Here is a 23,484-nt window from a genome sequence, read left to right as displayed (position 1 = left end):
AGGCATGTTGCTTCCTAAATGACAGTTTGCAAACTAGAGATAATTCATCCACTCGATTTGGGTCTATGTGCCCCAGTTCTTTTCCCTGACTCTTAAACATACACACTCATCCTTGGTTCCTTACAAGTCCCAGAAAAATTTGCCTCTTCTATTACCCTGCCATCCTTTATTCTTCCTTCTGATTTTTCTTTCATCTGTTCCACCTGAATACATTTTCCAGGCTACATTCTTTAACTAAAAAACAAAACAAAAAACTTGCCATCAACATTTAGTCATTTAAATCATTTAAATAATTTAAGTCATTATCTTCTTATGTGGCAACTCTTTTATAAAGTAATAAAGAGGCTCCATTTTTTACTTTACTCTAAAATCAGAAGAAATAAAAAGTTAACATGGCAGTTTCTCTTGATGATAACATTTTTATAAGTTGATTCCAAAATCTTTTTTTTTTTTTTTTGAAGATTTTATTTATTCATGAGACACAGAGAGAGGCAGAGACACAGGCAGAGGGAGAAGCAGGCTCCCTGCTGGGGACTCGATCCCAGGACAGTAGGGTCATGCCCTGAGCCACAGGCAGACACTCAACCATGGAGCCACCAAGGCGTCCCAACCAAAATCCGTTTTTAGAGTTGATTTAAGTAATTGGCAGTTGTTTTCTTTTTTTTTTTAAGATTATTTATTTATTTATTAGAGAGACAGACAGACAGACAGAGGGAGAAGCAGGCTCCATGCAGGGAGCCTGATGCGGGACTCGATCCCGGGTCTCCAGGATCCCACCCTGGGCTGAAGGAGGTGCTAAACCGCTAAGCCACTGGGGCTGCCCTGTTTTGTTTTTTTATTTTAGGTTTTGTACCTAACAAATTAGTATTTGGGGAATGTCTAATTTTATTAATCATTTGTATTTCAACTTATTCCTGAAACTGAATTTCATTATATATAACATTTTGCATCCTGATGCTAAAATTCAACTTCAAGGGTTAGGAGCAAAGTTTCTACTAAGAATCAATTTTATATAAAATGCAAATAACATGGAATAATTAAAGCAGGTTTTTTATTTAAAAAAAAAAAAAGAACGAAGTCCTATGATTTACACTCCTTAATTTCAGGATTTACTATAAAATTACAGTAATTAAGACTGTGGATTACTATAAAGATAGACATATAGATAAATGGAACAGACTAGAGAGACCGGAAATTAACTTTCACATATATGGCCAATTAATTTTCAACAGAACTACCAAGGCAATTTGGTGGAGAAAGGAAAGTCTTTTTAATAAATGGTGCTGAAAAACTGGATAGCCTTATGGGGAAAAAAACAATGACACTTATCTCACACCATACATAAGAATTAGCTTGAAATGTGTTATAGATCTAGAAGAAAATATAGGAGAAAATCTTTGCAGCCTTGAGGTAGGCAAATACTTTTTTGGTAGGCACAAAAAGCACAAAATTTTTAAAATAATAAATTGGACTTTTTTTTATTAAAACGTTTAGCTCTTTGGGGCACCTGGGTAACTCAGATGGTTCAGTGCCCAGCTCTCGATGTCAGCTCAGGTCATGACCTCGGGGTCCTGGGATTGAGCCCCAGGTTGGGCCCTGTGCTCAGCATGAGGTCTGCTTGGGATTCTCTCTCCCGTTCTCCCTCTGACCCTCCCCCTGCTTGTTCTCTCTCTCTAAAGTAAATAAAATCTTTAAAAATATATAAAACATAAAAAGTTTGCTCTTTGATAGATACCATAAAGAACAAAAAGGCAAGTCACAGAACTGAAGAAAATACTGACAATGTATGTTGACAAAGAATGTATATTCAGTATAGATAATGAATTCTTATAACTCAATAATAAGAAGATAGACAACCTAATTAAATAATGAACAAAAGATTTGAAACACAATTTTAAAAAGAAGTGACTGGTCAGTAGTGCATTACAAAATGCTCAATATCATTAGTCATCAGAGAAATACAAACTTAACCATATAATCCAGCCATTCCAATATGTATTTACCTAAAAGAAGTGAAAGTACACAAAGACTTTACATAAATGTAGAGTAGTACTTTATTCTCAAAAGCCAGAGACTGGAAACAACCCAAATGTCTATCAACAGGTGGTAGGTAAACAAATTGAGATTTTTCATGTACCAGAATTCTGCAGGTAATAAAGGAACAAACAACAGATGTACCCAACGACACGGAGCTACAACACGCCGAGTGGAAGACATCGGGCACGAGAGAGTGTGACATTTGTATGAGATTCTAGAGAATGCAGACTAACCCACACTGGGTTTCTTTAAAGGCAATGATTTTAAATGCTGCAGTTCATTAATATAGCGGAATACTCTGCTTTTAAGGAAAAGAAATTATTATCTCCTACCGCCCACTACCATCCTCCCTACCGCATCTCTGTTTAAAAGATCAAAATTGAGGGGCGCCCCAGGTGGCTCAGTTGGTTAAACTCCTGACTCTTCACTTCAGCTCAGGTCATGATCTCGGGTCATGGGATGGAGCCCCGTGCCCGGGCTCTGCGATCAGGGCAGAGTCCGCTTGTCCCTCTCCCTCTGTTCCCCCCACATATTTTGTCTCTAAAATAAGTAAATCAAATCTTTTTTAAAAGACCAAAATTCAAAATAAGTAAATAAATAAATAAAAGACCGAAATTGGGGCAGCCCAGGTGGCTCAGCAGTTTAGCGCCGCCTTCAGCCCAGGGCCTGATCCTGGAGACCTGGGATCGAGTCCCACGTCAGGCTCCCTGCATGGAGCCTGCTTCTGTCTCTGCATCTCTCACTCTCCCTCTCACTCTGTGTGTGTGTGTGTGTGTGTGTGTGTGTGTGTGTCTAATAAATAAATAAAATTAAAAAAATAAAAGACCAAAATTGTATGTAAATCTAATAAGCATTTAAAACAAGCATAAAAATCATAACTCTTCATCATTGTAAGCTTATCAGATTCAAAAGCTAAGGAGGCACCTGGTTCAACAAGAACCAGATAGAATATGAAGTACAAAGACTTGGTTTCATATTCCAGCTCTGTCTTTTGGTATCTCTTTAAGAGTATCAAATGCTGTATTTGAGAAATGGGGGTATTATTTATTACCAAAAATTTTATCTGTCTCAGAATCAAATGAAGTAACAGATGCAAAGGCACTTTGTAAACAAAACAAATCCCTATACCCACCCATAGTCAGCTCATAATTATTTGCAAGTAAAAATTCTAAATAAAAGTTAGTTCCATTTTGCTCATAGACTCTGAGAGGGCAAAAAGTATGTCATTTCAACCAGCACCTCCAGCACCTGGCAGGTGTAGGCACTAAATGCATGCTGGCTGAATTCATTCCAATTCGTTTCTGAACCCCAGCATTTTTTTCTTAGTATGTTAAGGAAATTAAGGCATGTGGAGCCATAGACTATTTTCCATAAGCTTATGAAACCTGACACAAAATGCTTATAAGAAAAGGTCTTAGAACTCACAACCTTGTGCTAACAACTTGAACGTCCAAATACAAACGTGTTAGTTCCCTGTTTGCCTCCGACAGCAAAAAGGAACAGATCACAAAAGACTTGAGTCTAGGCTGTCTGCTTATCCTGGCACAACAGGTCCCTTGGTGGAAAGAATCCAGGTCCTTGCAGAATGAAGCCCCACTGCTGCTACTCCGTGTAGAACTTTCTATTAAAGGTGAAATCTAATAAAGAACTGGCCATGAGAGGAGACAGACGGTATTTTATGTTAATGACTCAAACCTACCCCCCCGCTTTTGGTAGAAGCTTCCTGAGTATACTTTCTACTCCCAAAACCCCTGGTTTTAGGGGTAGGCAGCAGCTGTCCACCTCCGAAAGGTAACCGGGCTGCCACCAACACAGGCACTTCTGATATTTTCCCATTAAGTTTTTTTTCTCCCGGGAAGTTTTATTTTGGCCACTAGTGGGTGGCCAAAATATAACAACTTGCAAACAAAGGCAAAAAGCCATGACTGGATTGTTATAAGAAGAGAATTGCAAGGTTTGGGGGAGTTTTTTGGGTTTTGTTTTTTTTTAATCTCCTCTGCACCTAGGAGTGAGCAGAACTAGTGCTTTGGGGAACTTTACGGAGAGTACATCTTTAGACTTTCTCTGGGTTGGAGGAAGGAGTAGATTGCTGCCTTTGGGTTTAGTATTTGTTTCTGGAAAATCTGTCTTTTTACTAGAATCTTCATATAAACTGATCTGCCTTGCAAAATATGACAGTTCTTATGTGCACTTAGTAAACACACTTTTGGATAAATGGTTCTTTTGAGCTTCCCTTTCTCTTTATTGTCATCTCATTCATGTTCAGGTTTCAACGCAATTCCTTGAAATAAGGATTTAAACGTAAAGCATTAATCCTAGGTAAAGAACCAAGGGATTTTGGTATCCCATAGTTATTCTTTCTTGTTTTGGTAGTTGTTTGACCCTTACATATGCGTATAATAGTCAGCTGCTATTAATATTCCTATTTCCTTTCTCTAATTTGTTATGAAATTATAACTTTAATATAACAATGCATTACATTTTAATCATGTATTATTATATTTGACCCTGAACTACCGTATGAATTTGTGAGATCTTGTTTTTATATTAACATCTATATTTTATAAGTGGGTGTATACATATATATGTTTATTGTAGATACATTTGACTACATTTATATGTTCACAAAGATTTATATAGAAGCATTAAAGAAACAAACAGGCATAGTCAGTCATGGGTGTTCGTTATATATAAAGGTTATTGGGGATGCAAAGATATAAAAGATAGAAGAACCTAGTAATTGCCTTTAAGATCAGAGCACAAAGCATTAGTTTGGATTTTACAAGGCCAGCCAGCAACAAAAGAGCAGTAATTTATGAGCTCAGCGTAAAAGAATAGCATAATTGCATTAAAAATTAATGCTAATGAACACTAAAATGGGGAAGGTGGTTATGATGAAAGTTTGTATTCATCTTCTCTGGTTTGAATGATGGCTAGTGGCTTGATTAATGGCTTAATTTCTATCAATTAGCGGGGAAAAATCTCCTGCGAGACAAGGGTAAATTGAGCATTGAATTACATATCTTGCTTTTGTGTGCTAAGAAAAAAGAGCTGCGTATCTCTGATATTAGCCACAGTGACAAATGTGGTGTGCCCTGCGATGTCTGCATTAGCTCTCCTGACAGGCAAGTTGTGTGTGGTTATGGGGTGTGTGGAGATGGCTGGCAGACAGCGCCCGCTGCAAGTTCCTTAGAAACCTACAACTCTTCATCTGCAGAATTTTAATTAGAGTCAATGAGAATTCTAGAATTAAAATGGACAGCAAACAGCAACTTCACATTCTGTGTTCTACGCTGTTAATCTGATGTACCTTGAATTATGTTCCTTCCTTCAGTCCCGTTAAAATAACGCTTCCGCGGCCTTAGCTTCGTGGCAGTCATTATTTCTTACCGCCCTGTCCAAGCAGATCCGACTGCCCGTGTTTGTCACGCGTGAGACCAGCCTAGGGCAATAGCCTGTGTAGTGAGTTACATGGCGGTTATCGGTTTGGCCAAATTTCTAGAAACCCTTCTAGTTTTTTGCAACAATTGCTGCGTAGCAAAGAGCAGCTCTAAAGCGGCGATTTCCTACTCAGGTTGTTTTCAGGCTTGGAAAAGAAGGCGGGGTTCCTAAAAACTGCGTGTTTTTTAATACGTGAATAGACGTCTTGTGATGTGACGTGGATGATGGTTTCAGAACTTTTTCAAACGTGTAAAAGCATCTAGAAGTGTCCTCCGTAGCGGGGAGAGCGGAGCGCCCGGGGACCGAGATGGTGCGGACGCAGCGTCTCTGCGAACAGAATCCCGTTGTATTGAACGAGTGAACATACCAAGGGCGTGGATTATTTCTAGGAAATGGATGGAAAGGAGGGAAAAAGGCGTTTGGCACGTGTGGTTAAGGAGCGGCTTGAGGAGGAGGTCACGACCGGGCCGCGGCGCAGGGACTGGATCCCCGCCTCTGTGGCCAGGGCTTGCGAGCCGCTCACCGGCTGCTTGGCCTCAGTTTCTCGGCTGTGCCGTGGGGGTGGGGGTGGCGGCGGCTCCCGCTGCGGCTGCGGCCCCCGTGCTGAGGGGCCGGGGCGGGGGCGGGGGGTCAGGCGGGGGCCCGGGGAGGCCCGCGGGGGCCCTGCGGCCTCTCCGACCACCTCCAGTGGAGCCTTAGCGTGTGCGAGCTGCGTGGCCGCGAGGGACGCGGTACGGCGGGCGGGACAGTCGCCGGCGTGGACGGGCGCTGCTGTCGGGCCGTCGGGGGCGCGTCCCGGGACCGCAGCCAGGTAGGCCCCAGCGCCCCGGCCGGGAAGCCCCGCAGAGCTCGGCGGGCCCCTGCCCTCCGCGACGTCGCGCGACGCCCGCTGCCTGCGCCCCCCATCCCCCCACACCCGCGCCCGGGCCACGCCAGGGTCACGCCAGGTCACAGGGTCCGCAGCCTGGACCCGCGCCCGCGCGAGCCCCGACGGCAGCAGGCCCCACCCCACGTCCCTCCGTGGCAAGGGCTTCGTGCACGTGGACGCCCCCCGCCCCGCCGCCCGCCAAGGAGTTTTGCTCTTTTAATGGTTACTTCAGTGCTTTTAGGGCTTAGATTGTGCGCACGGGTCTGTGCGGCGCTTCCCGGCCCCGGGCCCTGGGAGCGAGGCCTCCCTGAGGCGCACCTGAGGGCCGGGAGCGAGGCCTCCCTGAGGCGGACCTGAGGGCCGGGAGCGAGGCCTCCCTGAGGCGCACCTGAGGGCCAGGAGCGAGGCCTCCCTGAGGCGGACGTGAGGGCCGGGAGCGAGGCCTCCCTGAGGCGGACGTGAGGGCCGGGAGCGAGGCCTCCCTGAGGCGGACGAGGCCCGGCGCCAGGCAGCGCCCGCGCACAGCCACGTGGGTCAGCGGCAGCGCCTTCCCCGGTGGCAGGTCGGGGACAGGGAAGCCGCAGAGCGGGGCGACAGCCTCGTTCGTCGCGCACTCGCGGCCCTTATAAATGTTCATCGGAGACGCCACCCGCGCAGCGACGGTGAAGCTGCTCCTGCGGCCCGATTGGCTGCGGACAGCCGCTGACTGGGAGACGGGGCGGCCTGGGCCCTGCCCGAGGACGAGGGGGACGAGGGGGACGAGGAGGACGAGGAGGACGAGGGGGACGAGGACGCCTCCGGGGCCGCCCACAGCCTGGGCCTGCGCTCCCGCCGCCGCGGCCCGCCACGCTGTCCTGCAGCGTCCTCGCCCCCGACGCCTCGCGGCTGCCTGGCGCTGTCGGCCGCGGCACCTGGGTCTCGCCCGAACTTGTGTGCGCTCCGCGGGCCTCGGGAGCCCAGACGTCCTGTTGGAGGGGCCAGCGGGCTGCGCCCCGGCCGTCCGCGTTCACGACAAGTTGTTGACGGTGACCAGGATTGGGAGGGACCCCGTGGCTCCTCCACGCAGGCTGTATTGTTCAGAGTTTCCTGAAGAAGCAGCGTCGTCTGTGCTGCTCTTCTCGGTCCGCGGTAGCCCTTGGGAACGCTCTACACTTCGAAGACTGTTTTGCCTTCAGTATCGGTATTTCGCCATAAAGAGGAAGGTCCTGGGTGTTCCCATTCTTGACTAAAATTTGAGTCGAAAATAAAATATTCTCTTGTATTATTCATGTGGTTATAAAGCACTATTGGTATATAATTTTTTTTTTTTTTTTACGGGAAGAGTAGCTTGGGCACCTCAATAACTCTGAGGCCAACTGACCCAAACTCTTTGTAACATAAAACGCATTTTAACTTTGGGGAAATTCATAAAATATTAACATTCAAAAGGAGTCCGTTGAAGAGATTTTCCCGAGCAAGAGGCCTTTCCCGAGGCTCCCGCGCCGGCGGCCGTGGTCACATCTTGGGCGAGAGCGCCACCTGCTGTCCCCTGCCCAGCACCGCCGCCACCTCAGAGCTTGGTCTGTGTGATCCACAAACGGTAGATTAAAATGTTGTCTTTTCAAATAAAAGGTTTGTATCGGACCTTATCATCTTACCTACTTATCTTAAATGTGTGCACAACTTGGAATTTTTTTAGAATTCTGTAAAAGTTGTGTCGTGTAAAACTGTCCAATAGAACTTGAAGTGCTTGGTGAGCCTAATTTGTATTCTACAACAGCAGCAGCAACTAATAAAATGTTTGATTTTAATTTTTTATCACAAAAAGAACAAAATGATTTTCCATACGGTTAGCATTGATTTTTTTTTTCAGTCTGTAGTGACTTTGCTTTCTGACTCCAGTACTTTTCATTTTACTATGAAATATGTACCCCTTCTGCTGACATTTTACAAACTACCTATGAAAGTCATTTTATTTACCAACACTGTGTTCATCAGACAGGATGGAGTGCTAATAGATCTTTCCTCCGCGTTTGCCACGTTAATGCTTAAAAACATCCTGTAATTTTGGTTCTCCCAGTAACGCTGTCCCTTGTCTTTATGTTTACCTCCTGGCTGGTAAACACAAGATACTTCGTATGCTAGGCATTCATGCCAAGCACATAAATATGTAGTTTTCATTCACATTTTTCCTGTTCTTAAAATTGATAAAGAATATTTCAATGATAAATTGGCATGTAAAACTTAGAAATCTAAATTTAAAACAATTTACTGGACTTTATTGATCTGTGTTACTCTGCTTCCCAGAGTGACAGGACTATATTCGAGACCTATATTTATGGACATTGATATCGGAGTTTTGAGTAGGAAGCCGTTTAAAACATGTTTTATGCCTGTTTTCAAACAGCATGCAGCTGAGCTATTTATAAAGCTAAAAATGTAAATCTCCCATGAATTTTTCAAATTTTAATTTCAGTACCTCTCTCTCTCTTACTCTTTAAATATCACACTGTAAATATCAGGGTAAAATGGTTCCCACATTGAAAGGTAAAAGCTCTGTTGGTTTATTTTCATATTGTAAGTCAGGCAAACTGGCTCGCTCTTATCTACGCTGTCACTTTGTTCGTCCTGAAGTGATCTTTAAAGAAACACAAAGATAATGTTCTGGTCTTCTCTAATCTTTTTCCTTCCTTCCTTTATAATTTCTCCAGTGCTGTTTTGTTGAACATACTGGCCCTAGGGCCAGCTTCTGTGATAACACTTTTATTTGTGTTTGGGGCCGTTGGTTGTAGGTCCATATTGGAAGCTGCAAACACTATGGGCTGTAGACATCGAGTACCATTTGTGAGCTCACCTCTGACGTTTAATACCAGTGATGTGCTTTGTAAATCCAAATGAGAGAATGTGTTAGAGAAGAAAACCCAAGGCTTCAAATAGTTGATACATACGAGAACATCCTCCTGAAGTCACAAATACTGTCTTTTGTTTGGAAATTAATGATGGTGAAATAATACTGAGACTAATTAACACCTATACAAACAGATGGATTTTCACACTGACAAATTAAAGTTGGGTCTCATGGAATGGTATCCATTATGACTTTTCTCTGCCATCTTCCCACTATTATGCAGGCCTAATAAAAATACCATCCACTGGTATAAATATGTTCATGTTAATAAATTAGCTAGGTAAAGGATATTCTCATTTTATATGTTCATTTAGTACATTGCATAATTAAAATACACAGGAGCTTTTATTTTAAAGCATGTGGAACTATTTGCTCGTCCAGGACACTCTGACAGTACTTGCTTTTATGTTGTAAAATATATTCTTCCCAAGATGAGAGTGTTGGCTCTGGCAGCTATTACTTCCAAACATTCCACACATTATTTTTCACACAAGAAAGGACTGGTTACAGCTGTCGGGGACACACCTCCAGAAGCACTATCTTTCCCTTAAGTAAACTGGAGCTTGCATCAAACTGTATCATTACCGATTGGCCAAAAGATTTTTTATAAATTGCGAATTTTTACTGAAATGTTTAAACCAAATTCCTTCTCCATACTCTTTATTATAACACTTAGTCTTTTAAGCTTAGATCTGCTGGGCTGTCAAAATTACTTTGATGCAAACAACTACCTTAGTCTCAAGCCTCTTTTTTATGTTTGTTTCTTAGAATGCAAATCTAGTTTTTATTCATGAAGTCTAAAATCCATAAAAATTGTAGAGCCCTTGTTGAATATACAGTAGCTCCTAATTCACCTATGTATCAGCTTAGAGCAAAAGTTTAAACAGTGAGTGTGTGAACCATAATGTTGCACTTTTCCTGCCTAGCATGTGGAAAAAAAACAAAAAACAAAAATATGAAACAACACATTTTTTAAAGCACTAATTATAAAAGTGAAAGACTGGAAACAGCTCAAATGACTACCAATAGGGCAGTGGTGGGAGAAAAAAAAAAAAAAAAAAACCTGTCATAGGACAGCCCGGGTGGCTCAGCGGTTTAGCACCCGCCTTCCGCCCAGGGCATGATCCTGGAGACCCGGATCGAGTCCCGTGTCAGGCTCCCTGTGTGGAGCCTGCTCCTCCCTCGGCCTCTCTCTCTCATATGAATAAATAAAATCTTCAAAAAAACCCTATCATAAAACCATAAAATAGATAACTATACAACTGTAAAGTAGAATAGGGAAGTCTCTATGCTGGGGTGGAGTGATATTGAAGACATAATGTGTAGGATGTTGATTTTGTGTAAGAAAGAAGAGACTATGTATACTTATATTTTCAGAAAGAAGAGACTATGTATACTTATATTTTCAGAAAGAAACGAAAGATTTTTTTTTTTTTTTTTTTTTTATGATAGTCACACAGGGAGAGAGAGAGAGAGAGGCAGAGACACAGGCAGAGGGAGAAGCAGGCTCCATGCACCGGGAGCCCGACGTGGGATTTGATCCCAGGTCTCCAGGATCGCGCCCTGGGCCAAAGGCATGCGCCAAACCGCTGCGCCACCCAGGGATCCCGAAACGAAAGATTAAAACCAAAACCTAATAAAAAGTTACCTATGTGCTGGGGGAAGAACTGAGAGAATGGGATAGGGAAGGAAACCTAGACTTCTCTGAATGATGTTTTACCTTTTGACTTTAGAATCAAGTGTTTTATGCAACTAAAAAACAAATATTAAAGACAAATAACAAGTGTTGTCAAGGACATGGAGAAAAAGGAACCCTCGTGCACTGTTGGTGGGAATGTAAGTTAGTGCAGCCACTGTGAAAACACAGTGTGGAGGTTCCTTAAAAAATTGAAAAATTGAAATACCACATGATCCAGTAATTCTGTTTACCCAAAGAAAACAAAAATACAAATTCAAAAAGATATATGCACCCCTGGGTCTATTGCAGCATTATTTACAACAGCCAAGATACGGAAGCAACCCAAGTGTCCGTTGATAGGTGAATGGGTAAAGATTTGGTGTGTACGTGTGCGCGCACACACAGGAAACTACACAGCTACAGAAAACATTTGCAACAACATGGATGGACCTAGTGACTATTATGCTAAATGAAATAAGTCTGACAGAAAAAGGAAAATGCCATATGATTTCACTTATATGTAGAATCTAAAAAAACAAAGCAAGTGAATAACAAAAAAGCAGAATCAGATCTACTAATATGGAGAATAAACTGACAGTTGCCAGAGGGACAAAGGCGTGGGAGACAAGTGAAGGGGAGTAAGAGGTAGCGGCTTCCAGTACCGGAATGATAAGTCATGGGAACAGAAGGTACAGTGTTGGGCATACACTCCGTGCTATCGTCATAGCGTTTTATGGTGATGACAGTAACTGCACCTGTGGTGAGCGTAGCAAAACATTGCAGTTGTTAAATCACTATGTTGTATACCAAAAAGTATTCATATTAATCACAAGGACAATAAAACAAAAAGCAAGACCTAAATCAAAATGAACTGAAGCAAATTGACCCTAGCTGTATGTCAAGTTGGTAGCACAGTCACACGGAGAATGGTCTTGGGTGACTTTAGAGTATAGTGTTTTGGCAGTTCGTCAGTGGAATAATTCCTGAGATCAACAAGATCATAAAGAAATTTTAAACTATATTGATTCATCTTGTTAATAGTGATGTTTTTCTTATGATTTTGAAACTAATATATATTCAACTCTCATATTAAGAGAAACAACTGAGTACTTTTGATCGTATCATTAAGACTTAAGTTTTTTTTTAAGATTTTATTTATTCACAAGAGACAGAGAGAGAGAGAGGCAGAGACGCAGGCAGAGAGAGAAGCAGGCTCCCTGTGGGGACCCCGATGCGGGACTCGATCCCGGGACCCCGGGGTCACGCCCTGGGCCGAAGGCAGATGCTCAACCCCTGAGCCAACCAGGGGTCCCAAGACTTAAGATTTTAAAGTGAGAAAAAAGATATACAAATATAAAACCAAAGACTTTAAAAGCCCTCTAGTCCTTCATTTGGTAATATCAGCATGAATTCATATTAATGTTTTTCTTCTTAAAATGTGCATTACCTACCCCATCCATTGAGAAGGCAGAGAAACAGTGACAATCCAGGAGCAGTGAGCACCCCTGGTGCCCAAGTTACTGTCTTTAAATATCATTCCTACTAAAAGGAATCCACGCCCTTTGAAGAAATGGCTAATTTCAGGTCTCGGGCAGGAACTGTACAAGACGAGCCTGGACCATCCTGTCACCCCTTAACTATAAGGGACCATATCAAAAGGATGTAAGACCATCTTCAGGAGGTCCCCACTACCCAAAGGTAGAATAATAAGGGTACTCATTACATGGAGTAAAATATATTAAGTATATAAATATTCAGGAACTGATAATGCTCTCTTTGGGTCAAAATTGACAAGTAAAGGGAAAAATTAAACATTTATTCTGCTTTCCCTGTACAGACCATACTTCACAGTCAGTAAGGGAAGTTCTTCATTACGGAGAAATCAGAGCTAACAAAAGCAGTAAGAATAATAGAATTAGAAAAATCCTCATTTTGCAACATCTCATGAAATAATGGATCTAATCAACAAACATTAACGTCTGCTAAAAATATTAAGTGGAAGGTTGATGAGGATCTTCATAATGGGGTCAGGCTGACGTCACCTTGGACCCACTGATCAGTCTTAACATCTTTAAAATTGGGAGAAACACATCCCAATACAGTATAATAGGAATTACACAGCATCACCTGTGATGCATCCTTGACCCAAAGGAATTGAACCTGAATCTTAGCCAGCCTCTAGATCTAACTACTGGTTTATACAAAATATGAGGAATACAGTAACATGTTGAATGATGTCATGAGAATAAAATCAGCCAGATCTAGAATGTAGAAAGTTTTCAAGTATAAACAATCTGTTCTCTTCAGTAAATAAATAGTAACAAAAGGGAAGGACTGAAGACTGACAGTGATGAAAAGGGATTCAAGACACTTATCAACCAAGTCTAATGTGCGCACCTTATTTGGATCCTGTTTCAAAGAAATTACTGTAAAAAGACATTTTTTTAACAATCAGTGAAAATTAAAATGGACTGTATAAAATGATATTACAGTATTATTGATAATATTTTTGGATGTGAAAATGTAGTTTTTACTGTTTGGTGTTTTTAAGCCCTTATCTGAAATGCCTACTAAATATTCAGGGGTAAAAACAAATAAATAAATGAATATTTAGGGGTAACACGGCACGACATGTGGGAGTTACTTTTGAGTACTCCAGTTCTACCCTGAAAATGAAGTGAAGATCAACAAATTAAGTAAGAAGTAACAGCGTTCTTCTCCAGAAGCTGGGTGACGGGTGCCGATGGATCCGTTGTGCTGTTACTCCTTTGTATATGTTATTTCCATAATAACTTTTGTTTAATTTTTAAAGCCCTCCCACAAGATTAGCCCAGATTAGCTGGGATCATTATAGTGGTGCCTTCTCAGCAATGTTTTATTAGGTTTTAGGTGAGAGCCTTAGTGTGTAAGAATGTCGTATTTGTGGATCTCAGGGGGGAAATAGTGTTCTGTTATAGCCTCACTATACCATCTTTTCATCCAGTTAGATTCCAGAAGTCATAAAATTACTTCACAGAAAGAAAGAACCTCGCTTAGAGGAGTGTTGTTAACAAGCTTACGCACCAAAATACACTGACATTATACCCTTTTTTTTTTAGACCAAGCCACCCTGGTAGAACAAGTAAAAAGAGTAAAAGAAATTGAAGCCATTGAAAGTGATTCTTTTGTTCAGCAGACATTCAGATCAAGTAAAGAAGTCAAAAAGGTAAGTTTTCACCCAGACATTATGAATAAGCCTCCAGATTCCCACTGAGGAGATGCTTTATTAATGGATTTTACTTAAATGTAAGTGCGTCTTCTAACACATGGATGAAGTAGGGTGAGCGAGTGTCAGCATGTTGGAGAGAGAGAGAGAGAGAGAGAGAGAGAATGAATCAGTGAGAATCAGTTCAAGTTTAACTTGTAAAATATATCTGATGCCATTTTTATTTTAAAATTTACTGAGAAGACAAAGTGAAACGTCAACAGCTCTAAAGCAGTAATAATGCATTTCGCGACCATATAGTTTTCCGGTGTCTACATCTACTTTTTAAGTTGACATTGGTAGAGAAAAGTTAGAAGAGAGTTTTAACAATCAGATCATTACCCAAATAGTAATATATATCTACACTCTTTGCCCAGACGGGTATTACTTATTCAACTCCAGTAAAAGGAGTTTTGATTGGCATTTTATTTCTGTTGAATATTGCATGTGTCCTTTCAATTATTATCAGGGCCGCCTCTAGGAACCTGCTCCTGTACTTAGAAAAGGCATTCTACTGTGAAATACGCGTCTTCCTCAATAGCATACGTGTAATAAAGACATGGTCATTACCACTTCCTTAAAAATACTCTGCATCTGTAAACACATTAGTGACTGTATAGTATCCCGCTGATAAATTTATCATAATTCATTTATTTTTTTCTCTGCTACTAGCTATTTAATTAGCTTGAAGGTATTACATATGTGTTCACAAATATTCATTATTATCCCCTTAAGTCAGTGTTTCAAGATGGAGTTATTTGCTTAAGGTTGATATTATTTATTTTCACACGTTCCCAAAGTCATCCTCCAAAAACACTGTAGCAGCTCGGATCCTGCCCACAAGCACAGGAGGTGTCTGCCTCTCGCACCCGGCTGGCACCAAGCCATCTACTGACCTGATAGGTGGTCAGTGGAAAATTGACATTTCGTTTGTCTGTTGTTTTTGTGTTGTTGCTAGTGACGTAAACGTCTTCTCAGCATCCTGGAGATGTGACTTGAGCGTGTACCATATGCCTGGTGCACAGCACTAGCGGCCTGCTTCGCCTGTGCTCCCTGACTTCGTTTGCCACCACGACTCCTAAAAGGTGGTGGAACGTGAAATGGACAAAGGTCATTCTTGTGGCCTAAAATAACTAATTTACGTTTAAATATTTATTTTCTGAAGTTCACCCTGACTTCCCAGCTCTCACTGGACTCACTTAAGATAAACTAGCATTTTCTTTCTGTGGAAATACGTATTCTTCTCTAGTTAATACAGCAGGTTTTCCTCTCAACAACTTTCTCCCTCTTGATACTAATTATTAATATGATAAACCTATTTTTAAATTCCATTTTTTTCCTCCAAGAGCCTAACAGCTCTTCCAATAAGTAGTAAAACCAGTAACGAGCAAGGAGATTGATCAGAAGTGGACCTGGTATAGTGGAAAGAAGATGGGCTTTGGACTCCAGGACATCTGAGCTTTACCAACATTTTTATTTCTTTCCTCTAAAATTAAAACCAAATTACAGTAAGTCTTAGATTTAGCAATTGGGAAGCAGTGGTCAAAAGCTAAAGATGCAGGGTCAGACAGGGGGTCAGGTCTGATTCTGCCGTTTGCTGGCCGTGTGTCCTTAAACGACACGATAACCCCGTGGCTCTCTTATCTTAAAAGGAAAGTAGTGTCACTGGCAGAGGTTGTAGGAGTACGAGCAAGGTGGTTTCTATGAAACCGTTACCGAGTGCCTGGCACTCAGGAAACAGGAGCTGTTACTCCTCTTCCTCTCCCTGCTTCTGTCCCACCTCTGTCTGTACTGGATGCGAAGGGCTGCGTGTGTCCGCAGCTTCCTTGAAAGGACTTGGAGATGTAAGGGTTCTCACTTTGGTTGGGTCATAAATTGTTTTATGTAATTTCTTATCATCTATAGACCCTAAAATTCTCATTTGAGGCTTGGTGACCTGTTGTATCACTGAACAAGTAGTTGAAAATCACTTCACAGCTCTCCATCGCAGCCTGCTGGTTCAGTATACAGACATCAGCTTTGCCCCACTTTGTTTCAACACAGCACCTGGAAGCATTAAAGCACTAAGCAAATGAGGTAAAACAATGTGTCCTAGCCCCACTGTGTTTTTTATATTTTATTGACTTGAAGTGACCAAGATAATAATGGCTACCGTTAGTGCTAGACATTTAACATGTATAAGTTATCGAAAATCCCAGTAACCTTTATTTAAAAGTAAGCAAGCTGAGGCTCAGCAAATTTTATAACCCGTGGTCTGAGTGCTAACAAATGACAAGAAAGAGCATCCACACAAGATTTATTCCACTCCAGAGCCCATGTTTGTTTTTATTAATCCAGGGTCTCTCGTAATTGTGAACTCGGTGCCCATTCCCTGGTCAGGTATCAAGAAGGCATGCATCCAGTAACAGGGGATACGCTAAAAAGAAAAAATAACAACAAAGAAGATGGCATTTACCTGGGTGAAAGTACAGCAGCCTAAGTGTCAGGCATCCAGCACTGGACTTTTATTAGTCACTGCATTTCAAAATGATCAGAAAAGCAATGATGGGCCAACAGCGAATAAATTTACACCAACTGTAATATAAAACAGAAGGCCAATTTATTAGTTTAGAAAACGATATCCCTTTCCAGTCTCTAAAATGTCTTTGTCTGCAATATAAAGTAGCGATTCAGGATGCCCAAGAAGCTGAATTATTTATCAGGAGATTACTTAGCAAAGGGAGGTAAATTATCCTGAGGACCATTTCATCCCGATCACGGGGCGATAGGGGCTTCCCTGATGCACAGCAGAGACCAGCTCTCTTGGGGACTAAATTACTCATGACCCAGGTTGCAGTATCTTTGTCTTCTGGACAGTCCTACATACGTTGATGTCAAGTTTGTGCCTCTTGGAAACAAGTCTGTGCTTCTCTCTGCGAACAACCCCTTCCGTTGATAGAGCCTGTCTTGAGCTGTGCAAGTTCCACTAGTTAAGCTCAGGAGCTGCTCCCAGAGCGTGGCTGTTTCCGTAGCATATGCTAGACGTCGTGTCTCCGTCAACACGTCGATTTAACAGGTCACCCCTCGGTGGTCCTCTCCGGGACAGTGGGCCACCGGACTGCACCTGCCGTGCCGGTTCAGGAACCCACACGCAGCCTTTCTACACTGCTGTCCCAAACGGGCACGTCTTCAGCTCTGAAGTCACTGTGGCTGGCAGGCGGCCACTGCTGCTCAGAAGGGTAAGGGCCCTAAGCAGTGGGGTCTCCCCTGCCCTCCTGCCAGCGGAGGCAGCCGGTGGCTGCACCACTGAGCTGGAGCCTTGCTGGTGGCCGCGCTGGGGGTTGGCGGCCAGACTCTCCCGGGTGTCCTCACTGAGGTCAAGAAGCTGTTGCCGATTCTCGCTCGTCCCACGACTTTAGTTACGATTGTCAGAGGACAACTTGTGGGCTCTGGTCCTGAACTCCAAAACTTTACGTCTTGCAGAAAACGTTCCAGGACCATCAGTAAAGCAGGATGAGCTCCCTGGGCTCTCACAGAATGTTCTCTGCACCGGGCACTGCAGCCCAGCCACCGCAGCGACAGCACAGCACGGGGTGTCCAGGGCCCCCCCAAGCTGGCGTCCGGGCCTCTGCTCCACGGTGGAACCAAACCCACCTTCAGGGCACAGGGGTGGGCATGGTACCACTGGGGGCTGTGAGCCCCGAGGCAGGGGGGAACCCAGGGAGGGGGCAGTGTTGGCTTCGAGATACAGAAGGGAGCCGCCACGGTTCACAGGCATTTCCTCAAGTATCTGTGTGTCCCTCGTTACAAGCGCGGCGGCGGTGTGTGTATTTTGATATTTACTTGTCAGTAATCCGTCGGGCCACTGGCAAAATGTAATCCCCATTTGGTACAAGGGATAAACCCATTTTACTGTTGCTTGCGTATTGTGCTTAGCGGTTAGCAGCACTCAGTAAAGACTAAATAGATGGATGTCCAGTCCTCAGATACATCATTCTAAGAGGGGATTGACTGGGACGCCCGGTGGCTCCACAGTGGAGTGTCCACCTCCGGCCCAGAGCGTGACCCCGGGGTCCCAGGATCAAGTCCTGCGTCGGGCTCCCTGCATGGAGCCTGCTTCTCCCTCTGCCTGTGTCTGTCTCTCTCTGGGTCTCAGGAATAAATAAATAAGTCTTAAAAAATAAATAAATAATAAAGAGAAAAAGGAAAGGACTAAGTGACTGGTGTAGATTTCATTTTCTTTTTTTTTTCTTTTTTTTAATTTTTTTTAATTTATTTATGATAGTCACACAGAGAGAGAGAGAGGCAGAGACACAGGCAGAGGGAGAAGCAGGCTCCAAGCACCGGGAGCCCGACGTGGGATTCGATCCCGGGTCTCCAGGATCGCGCCCTGGGCCAAAGGCAGGCGCCAAACCGCTGCGCCACCCAGGGATCCCAGATTTCATTTTCTAGATGTTTTTCCCAGTAACATCTGTTTTACCCTCGTTCAGAGAAGTGGATATTCAGAAGTGGCTAAATTAAAAGAAAACAGAGGTTCAAAAACTACATATATAGAACCAGTAGGTGCAGAAAAAAGGCTCAGTGGTGGAATTAATCTCCCAGTCGTCTTTGGGTTTTTTTATTTTAACTTTCTGCTTCTCACCTAGTCCATCTCCTGTTATCCCTGCGGCCTTGCTGCTAATTAGCCACTTCCCTGGCCTCTCCCTTCTCAGGGAGGGAGCTGTTGGAACCAACCCAAGAGAGCACAGCACTGCTGCTTCCGGGCGCAGCCAGTTGACCAGGCCTCGTACCTGCAGCCCTGACACAGTGCCTGGCACCTAGTGGCATTCGGCAAGAAAATGGAGTGACACGCTGACACGTGCCTCAGCCTTTCAGAGATGAACCTCGAGAGCATGCTAAGTGGAGGAAGCCAGTCACAGAAAACAAAACAACACCCTACATAATGTACGATCTTTTATATGAAGTGTCCACAATAGGCAAATCCACAGTGACAGAAAATAGATGAGTGGTTGTGTAGGGATGGGGAGGCGGGGAGAAATGAGGACCTGTGACCGCTAACGGGCATGGGGTCTCAGGGGAGGATGATGAAGATGTTCCGGAGTCGCTTGGGGTGGTTGCAAGACCCCATGGATATGCTAACGTCTGTATAAATTGTGATATGTGAATTATAACTCATTGAAGCTGTTATTTAAAGAGCAAAAACAAAATAACCTCCGAATTTGCTTTTCATCTCTAAAGAGACCAAATGAATGCTGGAGATTTGTCACAAGCTTGTTTTGACTAACAGAATTTAGCTTTGTGAAATAGTTTTTTCTATTATAAACTCATAAGTACCAATTTCTCAATAAAAATATGCTGGTCATAAAAATATGATCAATGTGTTCTCCATCTTTTTGTATTTGTTTGCTTGTTTTAGGAAGAATTGTTTCCTATTCAATAACCCAGGGTCTTTTATTTATTTTTTTTAAGATTTTATTTATTCATTCATGAGAGACACACAGAGAGAGGCAGAGACCCAGGCAGAGGGAGAAGCAGGCTCCCTGCGGGGAACTGGATGCGGGACTCGATCCCGGGACCCCGGGGTCCCGCCCTGAGCCAGAGGCAGACGTGCTCAACTGCTGAGCCCCCCAGGCGTCCCTAACCCAGGGTCTTTTATTACTAGTATTATCTTAAAGGAGACTAAATGAACAGCTACTATTCAAAATAAAAAATACTGTTAAAGCACAACTTTAATTGTACATTGGGATCTGATTAATGGATATTCACACATCCCGTTTCAGTCGGTGGAAGCTGGCGAGGTGAAACACACAACCGCAGCGTCGGGACCCGCACCCGTAGCCGCCGACCCACCCAGCAGCGAAAAAGACGTAGACGCTAGCAGCATCCCCACCGCCATCAAGTACCAAGACGACAACTCTCTGGCCCATCCCAATGTAAGATCCCTCCATCCTAAGAATGTCCTCTGAAGTCCCCTTGACCCAAGAATCGCAGCTGTTGTCATTCTGTGCTGCTGGAAAGAATCCCGTGGGAGGAAGTGAATTCTTAGGTTCCCATTTGCCAGAAATAGGGATCTTACTCGCATCCCTTAGAGCAGTTACATGTTTTTTGTTGTTGTTGTTTTAAAGATATTTATTTATTTATTTATTTATTTATTTATTTATTTATTTATTCGTGAGAGAGACGGGGAGAGAGAGAGAGAGAGAGAGAGAGAGAGAGAGGCAGAGACCCAGGCAGAGGGAGGAGCAGGCTCCATGCAGGGAGCCCGACGTGGGACTCGATCCCGGGTCCCCAGGATCAGGCCCTGGGCCGAAGGCAGGCGCTCACCGCTGGGCCACCCAGCTGCCCCAGTTACATGTTTTTGGATCAGGGATGGCCCAGATCAGGTTGTCTGACTCTTAGAAGTATTCTTTCTACGCTTAAGAGAAATAGACCAAAAGAGGAGCTCTGTTTGCTTTTCAGGACAGGCTCCGAGAGCTCTGAATCTGTCCCGCTAGGTGCTTCCTGAGCTGGGCGGGTCGGGGACGGGGCCCTGAGGTGGTTTCACTGCGCTATGTCTGAGGAAGGTGTAGGAGAAAACGTCACAAAATACAGCATAGAACTGTTAATGCTGATGTCAGTCCTTTTACTCCAGGACTTTCTGAACATTATTAATTCCAAACAGATTATCTTCAATTGAAAAGTCAGTGAAAGTTAAACAATATCCAGATCTGTGCTAAAAGATGTATCCTACAAAGGTAATTTGTCTTACACGAGATCAAATCCAAGGTATGGCAAACAGTAACATTTTTCCTTCTTCTTTTCTTATTTCAGTTATTTATTGAGAAAGCCGATGCTGAGGAGAAGTGGTTCAAGAGACTGATTGCCCTCCGACAAGAAAGGCTGATGGGCAGTCCTGTGGCCTAAGTAATTTCATATGGTTGAATTAACAGTACATTGGAAGTTTAGGTTTTTAAATCCCAGTATTAACTTTTTATTCTTAAAAAGCAGTTAGTTGATTATGTGAAAAGGTAATGTCTTTCATTCATTTCTCGGGTAGGCTTGAATATTTGTTGGTTTGAACTTAAACATTGTGAATATTAAAACTAGTAAAGTCTAACAATGCGTGAAAATGTCATACTATTAATAAAGCTAATCCTAAAAGTATCAGCAGTAAAATAAATGGTACACGGCAGTGTTTCTGAGTAAAATTTGAAAAATATCAAATTGTCATTTAAGGACACAATTTTGATAATCATGCATATGTAAGAATCAAACTATATGCTATCCATGTGACATTTCATCTTCCATGTATTATGAAACCATTTTTGTGTTTGTTTGTTTTCTGAAACCATTTTTGAATCTTTTATTTACCCTGTTGTAAAAATTTAGGCAGAATAAAAAGCAGTCTAAACAATCTGAGCAGAATGAGCATGTTAATCTTAAAGGAAAAACATTTCTTGAAAATTAAATAAATCGAAGATCTATTACTTAGAGATAAGCATTTACTAAGTGGTCCTTTTAAAAATGTTAGCAGATCCCAGCTCATTCCTCTAGAAACCTTATGTTCACGCTGGGCCTCACCAGGTGACCAAATACCCACGATGGGGAAATCCTTTCTGAGAAAGCTGATGCAACTCTCGCCTCGGCCTTCCCTACGCATCTGCCTCCCGCCTCCGTGCGCAAGAACCCGGGGATCATCACTGGGAGGGCTGTCTGCCACCGCAGGGTATCTCCCGCAGCTCTGGAGCGAAACCACCTGTGCTCCCCTGCTAAACCTGCCAGAGATACGGACTTCGCGCCCGCCTCACAGAACCGTCCTCAACCGCTCACGGGAGCACCGCCCCGTTGTCTTGCTCCGTTTCGGTCTCTCATTTTGGCCTCTGTGAAGACTGTACCTCAAAATACAAGATAAACCTGAAAAGTTTTTGAGAGAGGATTACCAGTACACGGGACGGTTTAAAGCCATCTTTGTTATATTTCTGAAACTACTAAAATTCTAATTCCTGTTAAAAATTTTTAAAAATATAAAGATCCCAGTTGCAAAAGGTAAGGAAAACAGACTGATGACAAAATACTTGTTTGCATACAAACAAGGCTGACATTCTGAGTAGATCCTAGTGGGTTTTTGTTTTGTTTTGTTTAGCTCTAAATAAACTCAGATTTGTGTGATTTTTAATATAGATATATGCATTTTTAGTGACTAAGAAAGGAATTACAATTTTTGAAATATTTTGTATTTCATCTTTTGCATAACTTGTAAACAGTAAAAATACTCTCACTCTTTTGGAAAGTATGTTTTAGTGTCTAGGCACGAATATGGGTTGTCACTGGGACACCAGTCATTCTCCCCAGAACCTGGACTAGGCTTTTTTCCCCCCATGCCTGATGTTCCTTACTTTATAACTACTGAAAATATTGTGATCTACGTTAATTATATTTAACGCCAGTGCTCCTTTGTGGCAAGTAGCCCAAATACAGAAGTTTAAATTACAGTTGCTTTGTATTCTCAAGCTGAATTTTTCACAGAGATAGAGAATGAAGTTATTTTTTTAGGGAACCAAACTTTAATCCCTGCAGGATTCGATGACTCTCACCCTCCTCCCTGATTTCCAGTATGATTCATTTTCATGTATTACTAACTTCATTTACCTACATTCCTGTTGAAGGCTACAATATTACCACACAAGCCAAATCAAATTTAATGAGAAAGACTTCAGAGAACACTATCAACTGTGTCCCCATACCCACGCTGAGTGATGCGTCCTGGCCTCTTTAATATCCGACTGTAATGAGTCTAGAAAACACAATCCCTCTCCTGTCACTTGACTAATGGTAACAATCTGGACTTAGATGAGTCCTCAGCGTTGACTTCATACAGAACGGGGAGTGCTGGTGATGTAAGTTGGGTTTTCATTTCTGATGAGCTTCTCGGGGAAGTGGAATAAGAACACGGGGTCATTCACCCGCCTTCTTCAGCATCCTCACCTGTAAAATGACGGGGCCAAGAGTGGACCTGCCTTCCTAGGTTTTTCAGCAAAATAACATAAAAGATTGCCTTTCATAGAAAAAGTACCCTTTGATGCCAAGATAACATTTTGGCTTGCTAGCCCCCTTTGACCATGGAACGAGTAGTTGCATACGTAACAGTGTGAAAAGCTGCGCCCCAACACCACTGTCCTCCGTATGCGTGTGCTGGAGATGCCATGGTTAGCGGATTCCATCCCAGCTTTGTCCCAACCCTGTTTGCCCTGAAGTTAGTGACCTATACCGTCTACTTACTTACGGGATCTCAGGTCTTTAGGCAGATTTACCCACTTGTTCATTAACCTTTTTTTTTTTTTTTTTTTTTACCTAGTTTGCGCTGAGCACAG

General features: G+C 42.9%; 1 protein-coding gene and 1 long non-coding RNA gene across 2 annotated transcripts in view; one reads left to right on the top strand and one right to left on the bottom strand.

The window, feature by feature from the left end:
• Positions 1-21,527, top strand: part of RSRC1 (arginine and serine rich coiled-coil 1) — a 398,138-nt gene extending 376,611 nt beyond the window's left edge. Inside the window, exons 9-11 of the mRNA XM_072792094.1 lie at positions 14,010-14,116; positions 19,915-20,067; positions 20,945-21,527. Coding sequence (XP_072648195.1) covers positions 14,010-14,116; positions 19,915-20,067; positions 20,945-21,037 — 353 coding nt within the window. The 3' untranslated portion in view covers positions 21,038-21,527. The remainder of the gene's footprint in view (positions 1-14,009; positions 14,117-19,914; positions 20,068-20,944) is intronic.
• Positions 14,300-18,376, bottom strand: LOC140613769 (uncharacterized). Its single transcript, XR_012014627.1, has 2 exons — positions 16,611-18,376; positions 14,300-16,201 (listed from the first exon to the last, which is right to left on the bottom strand). It is a non-coding gene; the product is annotated as an uncharacterized lncRNA (long non-coding RNA).
• Positions 21,528-23,484: the final 1,957 nt, after the last annotated feature.

The sequence above is a fragment of the Canis lupus genome, chromosome 22, assembly GCF_048164855.1.
Source record: "Canis lupus baileyi chromosome 22, mCanLup2.hap1, whole genome shotgun sequence".
NCBI lineage: Eukaryota > Metazoa > Chordata > Mammalia > Carnivora > Canidae > Canis > Canis lupus.
The sequence above is the reverse complement of the archived record's forward strand: the minus strand, read 5'-3'. Positions and strand labels throughout refer to the sequence as shown.